This window comes from Pogona vitticeps, chromosome 1 (genome assembly GCF_051106095.1).
Source record: "Pogona vitticeps strain Pit_001003342236 chromosome 1, PviZW2.1, whole genome shotgun sequence".
NCBI lineage: Eukaryota > Metazoa > Chordata > Lepidosauria > Squamata > Agamidae > Pogona > Pogona vitticeps.
The window spans coordinates 49,190,026-49,208,011 of record NC_135783.1 but is presented as its reverse complement, the minus strand read 5'-3'; the positions used below and the strand labels follow the sequence as shown (position 1 = coordinate 49,208,011).

Sequence of the window (17,986 nt, the reverse complement as noted above, 5' to 3'; positions counted from 1 at the left end):
TCCCTCTCCCTTTATATACTTTCCTTTTCTTCACTGTGTTGCTACCTACTTTTCTTCGTTTTTTCTTTGAGGTCCTGGAAGTGAGTTAGGATTTGGAAAAAAAAAAGGGGGCTGAGCATTAGACTATGGGCAGGTAGGTCATGGAAGAGCTCAACGCCTCTCTTTTTTGGATTTGCTTTATCAGATTAACCCATTGTTCTTCTACGTGTGAACAGATATGAGGAATGAGGGTGCTGGTGAAACCCTGTCATTTTAAATGTGGCCTTAAACTCCCATGTACTTTCCTGGAAGGCTTGGCTTTGGGCGTCAATACAAAAGGAATAAAAACCCTAGTTTCAGTGCTGCCTTTTAGTGTGATTCTGGATCACACATGTGGCCCCTACCTGTGTTTCTGGATCTCTCCCGAATGCCTCTGACCAAGGGAGGGGTGGAATGTAAATTTGAGAATGGCCATTCTGAAGCATGCTGAAACGGTGGTTCTTATTAAAGGCAGTGTGCAAGGTGTCAGTGGTCCTTATTTTGCTCCCCTCCTTTGTTTCTAAAATAGGAAATAACTTCCAGCTTTGTTTCTGCAGGGTCTTGGGGGTTGAAAGCTTGCTTCTGGATTCCTGGAGCTTTCCCCTGGCTCTAGGCTTCTACATAACATTTTAAAAAGCCAGCAGGCCCACATTCATCCAGCAACCGTCCAGTTTCAGTGTCAGGCTGTGATGAAATATTCTGTTTTCTTTCTTGGATAAATTCTGCTGCACTTCAAAATTAGCAATACATTTTCTTCACACAACAGAATTTAAAAATTAAATTTAAATTATTGCATTTCTATATTTGTTTCAGAGTTGGCTGTGCATAAGGCACTTGGTGTACAATTAGCTTGCTGTTGCACTGGTTTTCCTAATAATCCCATGGATGTTTTTAAAGATTTGTACAGTACATGTGAAATGATAATACTGGGGATTATTTAACTGAGGGTGTACTCTGATTATGCATTTTGAATTAAAGTATGCAGTTGCCCGGGAGTACCATTAAATACAAATTGCATTCATTTCTAAGTAATCATGCACTGTGAGTAGTATTTATGAGTAGTTACACTATTAGGTAAGTGTAAGGATGTGTCACTGGAGATCAAGACCCATCCACACTTGAATTTCTGATCACCATGTATGGTTGTGAAATTTGGACAGTAAGGAAAGCTGACAGGAAAAAAATTGATTCCTTTGAAATGTGGTAGTGGAGGAGAGCTTTGCAGATACCCTGAACTTCCAGAAAAACAAAGAAATGGATCCTAGATCAAATCAAGCCTGAACTATCTCTGGAGGCAAAAATGTTGAAACTGAAGCTATTCTACTTTGGGCACATAATGAGAAGGCCGGATTCTTTGAGAAAAAAACCAAGAATGCTTGGAAAGGTTGAAGACAGCAGGAAAAGAGGAAGATCAAATACAAGAGGGACTGACTCCCTAAAGGAAGCCACAGGAAGAACTGAGCAGGACAGTTGAAGACAGGACACTTGGAAGATTATTTACTCATAAGATTGGCATAAATTGGAAGCGACTTGATGTCACATAACATTAACAACATTGTTAGGTTGTAATTCTATGCGAATTTAGCAGGGAATAAGTGCCATGGGTTTTAAGATTTACAGTACTTCCTGGTAAAGTAGAGAGGATTGTTGGCCAGAATCTTATTGGGATTTTATTCCAGACTAAGTGAAATCACATAAATTGCAGCAGCAGATTACACTTTATTAATAAGGTCCCAGTCACAAACTGGTTTACTTGCACATGGCCAGGCATGCAGCTGGATATGTGATTGCTCTCATGTTAATTAGCTTCAGTTTCATGCTGTGATTGTACAATTGCATAATTTCATTTGCACCAGAGCAAAATGCCAGTGAGATTCCCTGGAGGTTAAGTTATATGTTTTTATTTATTTCATTTTTTAAAATAGCAAATGGTTTGTTATTATTTCTTAAAGTAACTAAATAAATATGGAAATAGAATCTGAAACAGAAAGGAGAGCATTGCTTCAGGAAATGATTTGGCCAACTTGCAAAGTCAATGCCAGCCACAGAGACTGGCAAAAACGTTAGGAGGAATAACCTCCAGAACATGGCCAAACCTACAACAACCATTGCAAAGTACTGTTCGACAAGAAAGCCCATATGGAATGATGGCCTTCTTTTTCCATCTCTGTGGCATAGGTCATGTTTTTCTTGGAAGGAGAAGAGACCAAAAAGTGTAGAATAGCAGGGGCAAACTAAGAAATATCAACCATGGTCTTCATTTGCATCTTTGCATTTGATGTACTGTGGTGTCTCTTGTTTGACATAGACATTGTCCTAATGTGTTGTTACATTATTTCTTTTCAGCCTTTGATTTTTTTGCTAAAAATTTAGCCTGAAAATAGCTTATATAAAATTACTCTGTATACAGATGAAAACTTATTTTTTTATTGTTTAATTGATCCTAATATAAAAAATGGATCCTAATTTTAAAAAGTAGCTGTCAAAAGCTGTGAAATGAATGGCAACTAAGTGGTAATGACATGTTACACTTGCATTTCAGCTGTGTCTTCTATTAATGCTGTTTTTCTTCGGTGCTTGCTTACCTTTTATGCACTGAAACAGAATTATGTACTATATTCCACTGTGATTAACAGTCTGACTGATTAAAATGTTGCTCAGACGTCAGTAAAACTAAATGCTTAAAATTCAGAGGCTCTATTGGTCCCACAGAAATAGAACCCATGTGAGAGGTTCTCGCTGGATCAACTGATAAAAACCCATGCACGTTCTTGAGTTTCCCTAACTGGTACATTAAGCAAAGTGAATATTAAAAGAATAAAAGAACAGCATGGGTTTTTAAAATAGGTCTCAGCTTCAGTGATTTCTGCAACCAAAAACCTTGCATCACTGATAATTAGATTTCCTCTTGGCCATAGGTGGGTATTCCCTGTTAATTCTCCAGTTACACTAATGGCTCAGCATGTGGCACTCTCCCCATGTGATTCCATCACAAGCAGCCACCTACATGGATGGCTGCTCATAGAAGTGTGCTCCTGGGAAGACCTGCTGGGTTGGGGAATGTTCCATCTAGAAACCATGCACCTTGAAATTGTTTGGGGAGTAAATGAGAAGGAGACAATTTGCTCTTACCTATTATCATAGCACACACGCTTCCAATCAGATCTTCTAATTATGACTCACTCTGCAGTCTTGGTTCGTTTTCAGTTGCTGATATTGCTGGAGTGGGCTCCTGCAGAGTCACAAACCAGTTTGTAGCAGAACTCTTATCATATTTTTAGTGTTGACTAAATTTAGTTAGTGTACCTGTTAAAATAAGAAGTTATTATTGAAACAGTGACATTTCTTTTCAGCATGTCTTATTAAAGGCAATAGTTTCAAGGAAACTGTTTGCATATTTTTCTATGTATAAATGGAGTGGTCAACTTTCACCATCCATATGAGTGCAATGAAGAACTTCATTTTGTACAGCAAATGAAGTGAATCTTTTCCTCATAGTATTATTACTGTCCAAGAAAAATTAAACACACATTTGTGTGTTTAATCATTACACAAACACACACACACACACACACACACACACACACACACACACACACACACACACACACACACGATAATTAACAGTAAAGGAAAATATATACAATGCCACCTATGTGTGGAAGTTGTACTGGAGATACTAGCAATAATGAGTTTGCTGATTGTCTGTAATTCTGCATACATCTTGTATCATAAATGTATCTTGATTTTCCCCCACTTTGTTTCCATATGGTACTGTGCCCAGTATTATTATCAGACTTTCCCTTTTAGCAAACCTACTTGGATTTTCTCTACTGAATTTAGCATTTTGTAAACATCTAGCTGTTCATTTAAAATAATCTCCAAATGAAAAATAATACATTTCCTCTCAATTTGGATTATAACATTACAGTATATCATAATAATTTACATTTGCAAGTTGTTCTTCTGCAGCTAGGTTTTTACAGATCTGCAACGATTTCCTTTACCAATGTTCACTCCTGGTTTTATGAATCTTATTGAATTTATGTGCTTCATACCCTGCCCATCAGCTATCAAGTAAATCAATCTATTGCAGACTGTTAATTGCAATATCATTCTTTGGGATCCTTTATGTGCATCATCCAGGAAACAGAACTCTAAACTGCAAATCATATTACCAAATATGATTGGCAAGGTAGTGTTGTGACTGATCATACTTACTGCATAGTATCTTATTTATGGCTAACACAGACCTAACAGCCTATCGTTATATTACATTTGGTAAGTCTTGAGCTTGCAGACATGCATAATGCAGAAATATACTGGGGGAAGGAAGAAGGAAAAGGAAAAAGCTTTATGATTAGATTGATTAAACTAATATTGCAAGTTTCCATGCCCATTTTCATGCATGTGGATAATTGTTCCAATATTAGGCAGCCTTTCTGCTTATAGAAATATTAAAGTTAGGATTGCCACTTTGAATGCTGCTCCATCTTCTTGCTGTCTGACCACATTATGACATATTTATTCAAGGCAAGGGGAGAAAAAGAATAAAGGGATGTATTAGCTGGCCTAGCTGAGAAACCATTTTACATTGATAGTATTAAATAGTACATATCTGGTGATATGCTGTGCAGCTTATCATGTAGCTAATTTCACCCTTTTTAATATGACCAGTGATTATGCATACCCATTGGAATTCTCCTCTCAATCGAAAACATTCTTGTTCTGAAACTGGCCTTTTATAGTACTGTTGACATACTACTGTGCATTTCATGGAATCATAGAATAGTGACATTGGAAGGGGTTTATAAGGCTATAAAGTCCAACTCCCTGCTCGATGCAAGAATACAAATCAAAGGACATCTGCCAGGTAGTTGTCTAAGTTTTTCTTGAATGCCTCCAGTGTTGGAGCACTCACCACCACACAAGGTAGTTTGGTTCCACTGTCTTACTGCTCTTACAGTTAGGAAGTTTTTCCTGATATTAAGCCGAAATCTGTCTTCCTGTAACTTGAGCCCATTGTTGTGTATCTTGCACTCTGGGAAGTTCAAGAACAGGTCCTTCCCCTCCTCTGTATCACAGCCTTTCAAGTATTTGAAAAGTGCTATATCGCCATTCAGTCTTCTTTTCTCAAGGATAATCATGCCCAATGATTTCAATCTTTCCTCTTAAGGCATGGTTTCCAACCCCCAATCATGCCTGTTGTCCTCCTCTGAACTTGTACCAATTTGCCAGCATCCTTCTTGAAGTATGTTCTTGTTGTCTTTGTACTGTTCTGATATTTGTTCTGTATATCCAGAAAGGTTCATTTTAGAACATCCTACAGATACCATAAGACATTGGCACTCTTGTCCCTCCGTGTGAGGATTTTTTTTCCTTCTGAATCTCTATTATGTCCTCTCATGACCAAACAAAATTCTTTTAAATTTTCTAGGCTTTTAACTTCTAATAACCTATTCTGGTTTGTATATTCTTTGCAGATTATGCTTAATTATTATTATTTTTGCTATGGTTATTTTATTAAATTTTATTTAATCATTGAATTTTACTGAATCTAAAGTATTATATGAGTATTATTGTTGTTTGGTCGTTAAGTTGTGTCCGACTCTTAATGACCCCATGGACCAGAGCATGCCAGGCCCTCCTGTCTTCCACTGCGTCCCGCAGTTGAGTCAAATTCATGTTGGTAGCTTCGATGACACTGTCTAACCATCTTGTCCTCTGTTGTCCCCTTCTCCTCTTGCCCTCACACTTTCCCAACATCAGGGTCTTTTCCAGGGAGTCTTCTCTTCTCATTATATTATAAGCTACCATAAATTGATTTAAATTTGATGGTATAAACTTTAATCATAAATCAGTAATTCCATATAAAGAATGGAATGGAAGCAGGATCTTTATATGAAAGTTCAGTCATGGCAACTGAACTTCTTTCTTGCTAAGTTGAAACGTTTTGCTACTCATCCAAGTAGCTTCTCCAGTCTGAGGAGAGTTGGTAGGAGATCCCTGATAGAGCCTCCATGTTGGTTCCATTTCCCCCTGGTCTGAATAGGCTATTTAGAAGGACAAAGGACTGGGGTGAGGGATAGTCACACTTCTGCAGTCCTTCCCCACCCATTGTCATGGGTCATTAATAGCCGTTAACAGTGGTCTTTCTGGTGTGTGTGGTCCTAATCTACTTCCAGATAACCTCACCTGGATGACTGAGAATCTTTCCAGACATACAGCATCTTTATACAGGAGCTCAGAATATATATATTTTTTGAGACTGTCCTTCTCAGGAAGTTTTGGAAGCTCTTCAATTTTCAATTTATGTTTGAAATAGTTTTTCTTTTCATATTGTGCTATAATCAGGCATTTTGCACATCTAAAAAAACCCCTCATTTTACCTTTTCACACACCACAGAAAGTATAATTTACCAAGTGTTGCTACTTACAGGGCTAGAATTCCAAACACTAAGGGGTATGATCACTGTTTGATTTGCCTTGATAAAGACCACTGATTAGATTCTTGCTCAGATGACTTGAAATTTAGCAGAGGAGTCATAACCACAGACCATATTTTGTAATGGTTTGGCGGAGTATGCTTGCAGCTCCTGTTTTTGAATGGCTCATGGAACCATGAATTTTCCAAACAAGATCGAGCTGTTTGATTTCTGAACCAGTTTCAGAGATCAAATACTGGTGAGGTTAGTGTCTACATCATCCTCCAGGATCCTATTGGCTCCTTTGACAGCTGCAGCTACCAACAAGAACTTGGTGGATATAAACATCGCTTTCTTATAGTTAATCACAGCTTTCACGTTTTTAGCTTAATGCTGCTTACACTATATGGCAAAAGTTTTCTAAGGTTTTAGAAAGAATCCTGTCCAATTTTATCAAGAGATGTCAGGGGTTGATCCTGAGATATCCTAGAGGCAACATGGTTGTTATTGTTGTTGTTCATTTGTTTTTACTGTTGACCTGTGGCTTTGCATTTCCACATCTGCCTATTCCTTGTATCCTGTGTGGAACTTGAATCCATAATACAGTGGTGCCCCGCATAGCGACGTTAATCAGGATTAACGTCGCTATCCGGATTCTTCGCTATCCGGGCGGGGAAAACCCATAGGAACGCATTAAACTCCGTTTAATGTGTTCCTATTAGGGAAAAACTCACTGGTAAGCGAAGAATCCTGGATCTGGCCGCCATTTCCGCTGTCCGGTAAGCGAGGGCAGGGCACGAAAATGATGCGGGCGACCATTTTCTGCACCCGGCGGCCATTTTGGAACAGCCGATCAGCTGTTTCCAAAATGGCCGCCGGGTGCAGAAATGATCGCAATGCGATGTTTAGCCTATCTAAACATCGCAATGCAATCACATTAGCGACCCCAAAAAATGGGTCGCTATGCGGATTCATCGTTAAACGGTGCTCTCGTTAAGCGAGGCACCACTGTATTGGTGTTCATAACATGAGGTTCTGACCAATTAAGCTGTCCAGTACAAGATGTTTTTCTGACATACAGTACTTAACAATCCATGTTTGTGACTTCTAAACAGGTCAGATATTGAAAGAAACCTTCTATTCCATCTGTGACTTCTGGCCTAAGATGCAGCATATGAAAAATATGATGTAATACCTAGAAAAAAGAATCTAAAATAACTTTTTCTAATGTTCTTATTTCTACAGACCATACCACATTGATTACTCAACCCATCCCAAGTTTGCACGACACCCTAGATTTTCCTTCTGTTACATGTTCCAACAAGGTTTTCTCAGCTATCACCCCTAGCGGCCATGTTGTGTTGGACAACTATTGAACCTCAGGGGACATCTTATTCAGGACATAATATTGTAGTTAGTGCCTTCTCTGCCACACAGTTGCCCTGCTATTGGTTGGATTCTCTGTCTGGGCTTGCTCTCTTTCTGAGATTAGGACTGTAGAGGCCATACAAAGGCCAGAGGTTTGTCAGTGGATTGTCCCTTTTAGTTTCCAGACTAATCTTCATTTGTCTTAAGCATTTGTAGCACATGAGTCTCTGGCTTGATTTATAAAAGGCTTAGACCTTTTATAAATCAAATTGTTTATATTTTCCTTTTACACAGGTCTTTATAGCAAGAGGCACCCATGATGCCTGAGTCATGGAGGAGAGGATTCACTTAGACAGCAAAGGAAGTCTTCCTGAAAGTTTTTCTTCTACTTGCAATAATTTTAAAAGTGCTACACAAGATATGGACGAATTGCAGCAACTGCATCCTCAAAGCTGTTTTGTAGTCCTGCCAGCACTGATTAGGCTTCTTGTTCCTCTGTGAGAACACAAGATTTTCACACTGGCCAAAAAAGAATGGAACAAAGTTCTCCATCATAGTGTCCACACATTGAAGACAATTGTATGGTGGATCCAACTCTCATAAGGCTTTCTAATTAAATTTAGGAAGTTTTTCTCAGTATTGTATAAGAAAAATGAAACCTAACAGGAACTTGGAATGAAGACACATTTTCCTGGTTTTGTTGGGAGCATAGCATGAGCCCTCTCTCAAGTTGTGTAAACACCGTTTTGGACTACAGCATCCATTTGTATAGCGCTTATCTGTCTTTTCAGTACTCGTTTTGCCATCAAATTGCCAGTGCTTTACTTTTCTTTCCTTTTAATGAAGTGCTTCTTTAAATGCCTGTTCTGAATCCTGTAAACTTAACCTTCTGCTCTTGCTTAAAGGGTAGCATTGGTTCTGTCCCATTCATCTTCATCTTTGGTTAAAGCTTCTTTTCTTCTAAGCAGCCTTTCCTATTGCTGTCAGATTTACAAAGGTGATTATTGTGCCTAATGCAGTAATGCTGTCTTTCCAGCCATAAGCATCAGGTTGTGTTGCATGCTTACATACCAGTTTTTGTTGTAAAATATATTTCTCAGCCCTCCCTCCAATGTGCAGGATGACATCCGTGATCTGTACAGTCTGGACTTTATAGGGTGTTGCTCTTTAATTTGGTTAGGATGACACCATTCAGGAAGGATAGCCATCTGTGCATTTGTTACGCAGGATTTCCGCGTTTCCTCACAAACAGCTTCTACTTGGCCAGTCTCCACAATCAGCATTAGTTGCAAGCTGGTATAGGCCGTCCATTTGAGTTGGTGTGAAAGACTGTTCCACCCAAGGGCATGGCTGCTCTTTCTGCATAAAATGCCCCCTCTCTAATAGTTTTGAATTTTTCACATGGTGGGAATGGAAATGATTACAGAATTACAGAAATCTGTGGGTTGTGTAAAAAGGTGCCAACGGTTCCATAAATTTACCCCTAAAAGCAATCATGCTTTTGGAAGTCCTGACAGATTATGGGCACCACTGTCTGTCTTCATCATCACTGCTGGCAAGCAGCATTCAGAGTATGAAATATGAAACACTACCTTGTCTCTGACTGGTTTTATTGTGTTATTACATGGTGCCTGCATGAAGCCAATGAGGATTCACAGTAGTTCCCACTGTTGCTTTAGAGACTGGGGTGGGGTGGGGGGAACGGGACACACACAATAATAACATCTCCCAAAATGTGACTGCTGCCACATGATCATAAAATAAGCAGATGATGTAAAGTCAAAGTAGTTCTGTGAAGCCACTCTCCTTTCCAGCTGAAAAAGTCCTGAGTAAAACTTTTGTCTTATACTCTTTGGTAAGCATTGTCCTTTCTATTGAAGAGTACAGATGTCTCAATATCGCTTTACGACTAACTAAAGCTGTTCATGAAGTAGCAGCTTTAAAAAAATTTGTTCAAGAGACTCCCAGAAGCATGAATCTGGCATTCTCTCAGGTATATGGCATAACTTTAATATTGGTGTCAGTGTTTTTGAAAGTTCTTGCATTAGAAATGGGTCTATATATGTATGCATTGAATTATTATAGGCAACCTGAGGTGCTCTCAAAAATGGGTGAACATGACGAGTTTTTAACATACTACAAAATGATTTTTATTATTTTTTTAAAGATCAAAGGCCAATAAACTAAAACTGGATGAAGCCCAATAAACTAAAACTGAATCCAGATAAGACATAGATGAACAGGTTAGAAAGAAATTTACCTGGTCTTGATGGATTTACAGTCCCCATGAAGGATCAGGTCTGCAAGTTGGAGGTACTCTTGGACCAACACTCTTTATGGAGGCTCAAGTATCTGGCCTATCTAAGCATCCTTTCTATCAACTTTGGTTGATTGAGCAGTTGCACCCCCGTATCTGGATCAGAAATGTCTAGCAACAGTTGTTCACACATTGATAATCTCAAAAACAGACTGCTGTGATACTGTAGAGCTGCTGTTGAAAAAAACAGTACAGAAACTTCAGCCGGTCCGAAATTCAGTGGTCAGACTGATTACTGGGACTAGTAACTTTGCTTATATATCCCCAGTCTTGGTGTGCTTTTATTGGCTCCCTGTTAATTTCTGTGTTCATTTTGACGTGCTGACCCTTAATAGTTTAGGATCTCAATGCTTGTCAGAAAATCTCTTCCAGAAATTAGCTATCCATTCCATCCACTCTAAATCCGTGCTGTTAGAGATGGCAGTATTGAGGGAGGCTAAAAAAGCAAATGCAAGGAATTATGCCTTTTCTGTTGTGGCCCCTAGTCCACAAATGCTGACAGAGATATGCCAGGCTCCTTCTCCCCCCCCCCCTTAGGTATAGAAAACTGGTAAAGACAGAATTACTTAAATCTGTCATTAATAATTGAATCTCCTGGATGCTATTATTGTTGTTTTTACTAATTTTAGATTTTATAGAATTATTTATATTTATGATTTAATTACTATCTATGTGTTGCCACATTGTTTTTGAATTAATTTTTTTGTTATTGTGGGGTTTTGAGGGTTTTAAGTTTTAATCTTGTAAACCTCCCAGAGTAGTGCTTGAAGTAATGAGGTGGTATATAAATTGAATAAAATAAACAAAGACATATTTTAATTTTTAATATTGTAATTATATAGGGTATTGTAATTTTATCTGTTTTCAATAAATACACTGTGTTTTTAATATAATTGTCTGTCATTGAAAACATCAGGAAGCAAATATACGGAATTACACAGTGGCCAAAGAATAAGCTGTAAGTGATCTTGACCAGGCAGTGAACAGGAAATGAAAGGGAAGAAGGCTAATGAGGAAGAAAATCTTGTCCTAAAGTTTAGTTTGAGGGGATTTTCATAGCTCATTCTAACTATGAAACAAATGCAAATTTGTTTGTGATTTGTTCTCACAATGTTCAAGAAAAGCAATTATTTTTCCTTATAGCATGTTTATTGTGATTGTTGTGCAGAATGTGTTTATGAGTGTTAGGGCATTCTATTGAACTCTGTGTACTCTTGGATTGGAAGAAAGATGGTGATCTTCTGTCTCCAAGTGAAGACCTATTTTTTTTAAAAAAAACATCTTCAGTTTTTAGTTTAGTGTAATTGTTTATCTAATTTCAATAGCTCTTTATCTTTGTCACCCTTGGCTGCTTTGTTTCCTCTTTTTATTAAAGTATTTAATAAAAAGTGATTCATCATATTTGAAGAATTTTACTGTATATTTATTTATTTCCTTTTATTATCCATCCGAAACTTTTAGGAAAGGAAGGCAAAATATAAATACAAAAGTGCTAATCTAGCCCCTTTTTAGTAAAGATGAAGACTAACAAGGTTCCCAGCTATTATTTTGGAAGCCTTACTATTTCTTTATTTGTTTAATTCATAATTATTTGAAGTGCTTTTGATCCCCTTCTTAGTATCTCTCTTGTTGTCGTTACGTCATGTCCAACTCTTTGTGACCCCATGGACCAGAGCACGCCAGGCCCTCCTGTCTTCCACTCGTCCCAGAGTTGGTCAAATTTATGTTGGTAGCTTCAATGATACTGTCCAGCCATCTCGTCCTCTGTCGTCCCCTTCTCCTCTTGCCTTCACTCTTTCCCAACGTCAGGGTCTTTTCCACGGAGTCTTCTCTTCTCATGAGATGGCCAAAGTATTGGACCCTCAGCTTCAGGATCTGCCCTTCCAGTGAGCACTCGGGGTTGATTTCCTTAAAAATGGATAGGTTTGATCTCCTTGCAGTCCAGGGGACTCTCAAGAGTCTCCTCCATAACACAATTCAAAAGCATCAATTCTTCGGTGGTCAGCCTTTTTAATGGTCCAACTCTCACATCCATACATCACTATTGGAAAAACTATAGCTTTGACTATGCAGACGTTTGTTGGTAAGGTGATGTCTCTGCTTTTTAAGATGCTGTCTAGGCTTGTCATCACTTTCCTCCCAAGAAACAGGCGTCTTTTAATTTCGTGGCTGCTATCTCCATCTGCAGTGATCATGGAGCCCAAGAAGGTAAAATCTATCACTGCCTCCATATCTTCTCCTTCTATTTGCCAGGAGGTGATGGAACCAGTGGCCATGATCTTATTTTTTTTACGTTGAGCTTCAGACCATTTTTTGCGCTCTCCTCTTTCACCCTCATTAAGAGATTCTTTAATTCCTCCTCACTTTCTGCCATCAGAGTGGTATCATCTGCATATCTGAGGTTGTTGATATTTCTTCCGGCAATCTTAATTCCGGCTTGGGATTCATCCAGTCCAGCCTTTCGCATGATGTATTCTGCATATAAGTTGAATAAGCAGGGAGACAATATACAGCCTTGTCGTATTCCTTTCCCAATTTTGAACCAATCAGTTGTTCCATATCCAGTTCTAATTGTTGCTTCCTGTCCCACATATAGGTTTATCAGTAGATAGATAAGGTGGTCAGGCACTCCCATTTCTTTAAGAACTTGCCATAGTTTGCTGTGGTCCATGAAGCAGAAGTAGATGTTTTTCTGGAACTCTCTGGCTTTCTCCATGATCCAGGGCATGTTAACAATTTGGTCTCTACTTCCTCTGCCCCTTTGAAATTCAGCTTGTTCTTCAGGAAATTCTCGATCCACATACTCCTGCAGCCTACCTTGGAGGATTTTGAGCATATCCTTGCTAGCGTGTGAAATGAGTGCAATTGTACAGTAGTTGGAGCATTCTTTGGCACTTCCCTTCTTTGGGATTGGGATGTAGACTGATCTTTTCCAATCCTCTGGCCACTGCTCAGTTTTCCAAACTTGCTGGCGTATTGAATGTAGCACCTTAACAGCATCATAGCAGCATGTTGTAAATCTTCATGTTGTTGTTTAGTCGTTTAATCATGTCTGACTCTTCGTGACCCCATGGACCAGAGCATGCCAGGCCCTCCTATCTTCCACTGCCTCCCGGAGTTGGGTTAAATTCATGTTGGTCACTTCGATGACACTGTCCAACCATCTCATCCTCTGTCGTCCCCTTCTCCTTGTAAATCTTCATAGAATTGGTCGATTTCAGCCTCTTCAGTATGGGTGGTTGGTGCATAAACTTGGATTACTGTGATTGTGAAAGGTCTGCCTTGGATTCGTATTGAAATCATTCTATCAATTTTGAGATTGTATCCAAGTACAGCTTTTCCCACTCTTTTGTTGACTATGACGGCTACTCCGTTTCTTCTACTGGATTCTTACCCACAATAGTAGATATGATAATCGGCTGAATTGAATTCGCCCATTCCTGTCCATTTCAGTTCACTGACACCCAGGATGTCAATGTTTATTCTTGCCATCTCCTGTTTGACCACATCTGACTTACCAAGGTTCATAGATCTTACATTCCAGGTTCCTGTGTAGTATTTTTCTTTGCAGCATTGGACTTCCCCTTCACAGTACTCCTGCACCAAACACAAAACCCTCTGCAACACAGCTGCCATTATTGGCCTTACTGTGGAAATAAATCAATTGAGTTTAGGTTTGACTGCATCCAGTCATACTTAAGAGCCAGTGTGTTGTAGTAATAGAGGGTTAGACTAGGGTCAGATGACCTATGTCCATTCCCACTCAGCCATAGAAACTCACTGGAAGGGTGACAGTGGTAAATGACTCCTTGAGCATCTCCCATTCCTTGAAAATGGAAGTAACTTGTAAACACGTGATAACAACAGCTACCCTACATCGTCACAGCAGTTGAATAGAATTGTAAATCTATCACTCAGAATAGATTTAGAGTTGGTTGAGTAAAATTTCCTGCTTTTATTGTGGTTAGTGCACTTGAGCTTTCCAGCAGAGAATTTTAAGTAGCTCACCAAACTACGAATCTCAGGATTCTATAGGTTGAAGCTGTGGCCATTGAAATGGTATTAGACTGTTGTAAGATCTTTATCAGGACTCATCAAAATTCCACTACAGTGTTATAAGTTTTTAGATTCTCTAGAAAAATTCATCAGGCCACATGGTATGAAAATAAGGGGCTGGGAAAAGAAACAAGAAATTCCAAAAAAGGCAACCACATCTAGCCTAAAGGTATTGGCTAATTGCGCATTTTAATTTTTCACCATGAACCAGCATAGCTACTTTCATTTTTTATTTTTTGAGTTTACCATGTGCTATCTCATATTAGGAATTGTGCTGAACATTGTGCAGGAGCATCATGGTATAGTCTCGGTCCTAGCTTTGAACCTGTTAATTATTCTCCCTTCATGTTTTTCGGTCAGGTTTACTTCAAAGTAACTGGGCTTAACATTGGAGGCTCTGGATGCTAAGTACAAAATGCTTTGTAAATTGATCAAAATATAAGCTTCCATGCATGTGCTGTGTTTTGCTAAACACCGGTGTTTAGTAGATTATGTTTTCAATAGAAAATACACTTTGAGAATGCTGACAATCACAAAGGGGAGAATACACTTATCACCTGACATGAAACAAGATGATTAAACAAGTGCAGGTGACAATACTGTGTGTGTCTGTGTGTGAGAGAGAGAGATTGAAATTTGCACAGAAGTTTAAAGCAATCTCTCTGCTGTTACTGTTTTCTTTTTCTTTCAGTAATTTGCCACCTTCCTTGTATGAATGGAGGCCAATGTAGCTCAAGAGATAAGTGCCAGTGCCCTCCTAATTACACTGGTAAACTTTGTCAGATCCCTGTGCAGAGCAGCAGTGCTCCAAAACTTTATCATAATCCACAGCAAGCAAGCAAGCCCATGGGATCACATGTCATCCATTCCACGCATACTTTGCCACTGACGATGCCGGGGCAGCAAGGAGTAAAAGGTAAACATTTTTCCTCCCCTTTCTGTGTCTGTTGGCTGTAGTTTTGCATTTTAATTTTGTCTGCCAGACTACTAGAAGCAATTCTAACATCTGCCCACATAACAGAAATTCAGAGTTTCTCAGGAGTGGCAGAATGGTATGTTTTCCTTAGGTGGTTCAAATAGTATAAAATATGTCCCAAAAAAGTTGGTTGCTAAGTTGTTTTCACTTTCATTCATCTCAACACAGAAGGGGGGGGAGCATTCTCAATTTCAAAATGAAACCAACTACTGAGTTTCTGTTCAGAAAATATGTTTCCCTTCAGAGTCTTTATTGGTTGGTTGGATTTTTCTTTATCTTTTTCATATCTTTGCAGCCAGACAGGAATCCAGGAGAAGGGAGAGAATGAGTGAGGGAGAAGAGAAACAAGCTGGCTGGAGAGAGGGAGAGAGACAGAGATTGAAAGCATTGTTGTAGCTTTGATCATTTAAAATTAGATAGCCATTGCTAGACAGTCAGAGTTGTAGGCAAATTTTAGCCTCTTGCTGACCGCCATAATGCTCTATAGGTATATACAAAATATCTTCATTTATGCTACTTATAAAGTTTTTACTTTTCATTATTCAGTCAGTATTTTGGGGGCACTGAGCATACTCAGGCCATCAACAGGCTGTTTTGAGGGCCTGTACCCATTATAGAACTGTGCTTGTGGTTGTGGTTGTTGAGATCTTGAGGTGAACTTGAACCTGCTGATGATTCTCCCTTGTGTCAATTTTGGCTACAGGAGTAGCTGTGCCACTTGAAGAACTAGATTGCAATTATGCTGTGCATTGCTGCTTGATATGAGCAGCAGCAGCAGCATCTTAGAACTGACGAGTTAGATGGCAATATCTTCTAATGGCAAAAAAAAAAAAAGTCAAGGCCTGAGAGCATCAGAAGCCCTCTGTGTGGAACTGCGATAATTTCTATACAGAAGGATTCTGTGTCTCTTAACCTTTTAAAACTCATATACAGTGGTGCCTCGCAAGACGATGTTAATTTGTTCCATGAAAATCGCTGTCTTGCGAAAACATCGTCTTGCGAAATGCGGTTCTCCATTGGAATTCATTGAAATTTATTTAATGCGTTCCAATGGGGGAAAATAGTCATCTTGAGAAAATCGTCTATAGAAAACATGGTCTTGCGAAATGCGGTTCCCCATTGGAATTCATTGAAATCTATTTAATGCGTTCCAATGGGGGAAAACCCGTCTTGCAAAGCATCGGTCTAAAAAAAAAGTCTTGCAAAACGCGATTCCCCATTGGAATGCATTGACATCTTATTTAATGCGTTCCAATGAGGGGGGAAAAGTCTTGCGAAGCATCGGTCTTTTAAAAAAACTGTCTTGCGAAGCATAGACCCAAACATCGTCTTGCGAAAATCGTCCATAGGAAAAACCGTCTTGCGAAGTGCAACAGTGATCACAAAAACCCATCGTCTTGCAGATTAATCGTCTTGCTGGGCAAGTGGCATCCACACACAGCAAACTGTACACTATAGCATAGCTCAGAGGCAAAGAAAAGATAATAGAGGCACTACTTCATGTCATAGCTGATATTATAATGATGTAAACAACTCAGGGAAAAATAGCTTTGTTTGGCATTTGAACCTGGTATTATGATAATGAAGTCTGGATTCATATGCCAGCAACATGCCCTTTTCAAAAAGTTATGACACATGTGGACATATTCAGTCACAATCTGGTGTATAATATTATAACAAGCAATCTCCTTACAAGTTTCTCATTCAGATGGAAGGGTGAGCAAATGGGTTATGTACACAGGATCTACTTACAGTAATTTTTCGCCATCATTTGCCAAGTTTAGAGGATATAGAGCACACTTTGTGTTTTTAGGAGCCAACTTAAGACCTGGCTCTTTTGGCAGGCTTTCCCTCCTGTCATCACTTGATTGTTTTTCCCCCATCTTGACCTATATTATTATTGTTGCTTTTTATTTTATTATATTGTTCTTCTTCTATTTTTATTGTTAGCCGCCCAGAGTAGACATGTGTCTAGATGGGCGGGGTATACATTTAATAAATAAATAAATTGAAAAGTTGTCATGTATCTGACCATGATTCATCAGTGTACTTCGGTGTTCAGCCTTCCTGTGGTATCCAGCTGTGACACAAAAGTCTTTCACAGCCCTCTAGAGCAGATTTTCTAGGTTGCAAAGAAGACTGCAGGAGGCAGGATTGCAAGTTCTGACAAAAGATTCAGGATCCAGCAATAGTATGCTATGCATTGCTGCTTGATATCAGCATTGGCAGCATCTTAACTGAAGAGCTGGATGGCTGTAAATCTTTAGAATGTTTGAATTTGACAACTTTTCTTGTGGATTTTCTTTTCTTTTATTTCCACTCCTTTTTACAGTGAAATTTCCTCCCAATATTGTGAACATCCATGTGAAACATCCTCCTGAAGCTTCAGTGCAGTTTCATCAAGTTTCAAGAATTGATAGCACATCGTCTGGACAAAAAACCAAGGCAAAGCCATCCCAGTCAGGACACTCACAGGTTTCTTATCAAAGTATACCCTTTCAGAAGACCCAGAAAATACATTCAACCTACTCACATCAACAACCTATGTCTCATATGTTCCCCATTTCTGGTAAAACCCAGCTTGGACGGTGCTTCCAGGAGACTACTGGGACCCAGGTAAGAAGTGTTTCACAGCAGCTTTTACAGACACTTAATCACTAAGCATGGGCTGTATCTAATGCTGGACTTTTCCTTGTAAAATAGAAGAATCCAGCATCTATGGGAGAGATTCTCCGAGCCATTTCAGACCACCCAAGGCACTTCTAGAGGGGCTGCAAAACCCCTGCACTGGTTTTTCTGCTGCTCCTGGGTTTTCATAGAATAATA

At 39.1% G+C, this 17,986-nt stretch overlaps 1 protein-coding gene across 23 annotated transcripts in view; it reads left to right on the top strand.

Annotated features, from left to right (window-relative positions):
• The window catches only part of LTBP1 (latent transforming growth factor beta binding protein 1), a 298,040-nt gene that overhangs the window by 107,711 nt on the left and 172,343 nt on the right, over window positions 1-17,986 (top strand). For all 23 annotated transcript variants that reach the window (XM_072992302.2, XM_072992246.2, XM_072992234.2 and 20 more), the window contains 2 exons: window positions 14,876-15,100; window positions 17,493-17,776. In XM_072992302.2, coding sequence (XP_072848403.2) covers window positions 14,876-15,100; window positions 17,493-17,776 — 509 coding nt within the window. The remainder of the gene's footprint in view (window positions 1-14,875; window positions 15,101-17,492; window positions 17,777-17,986) is intronic.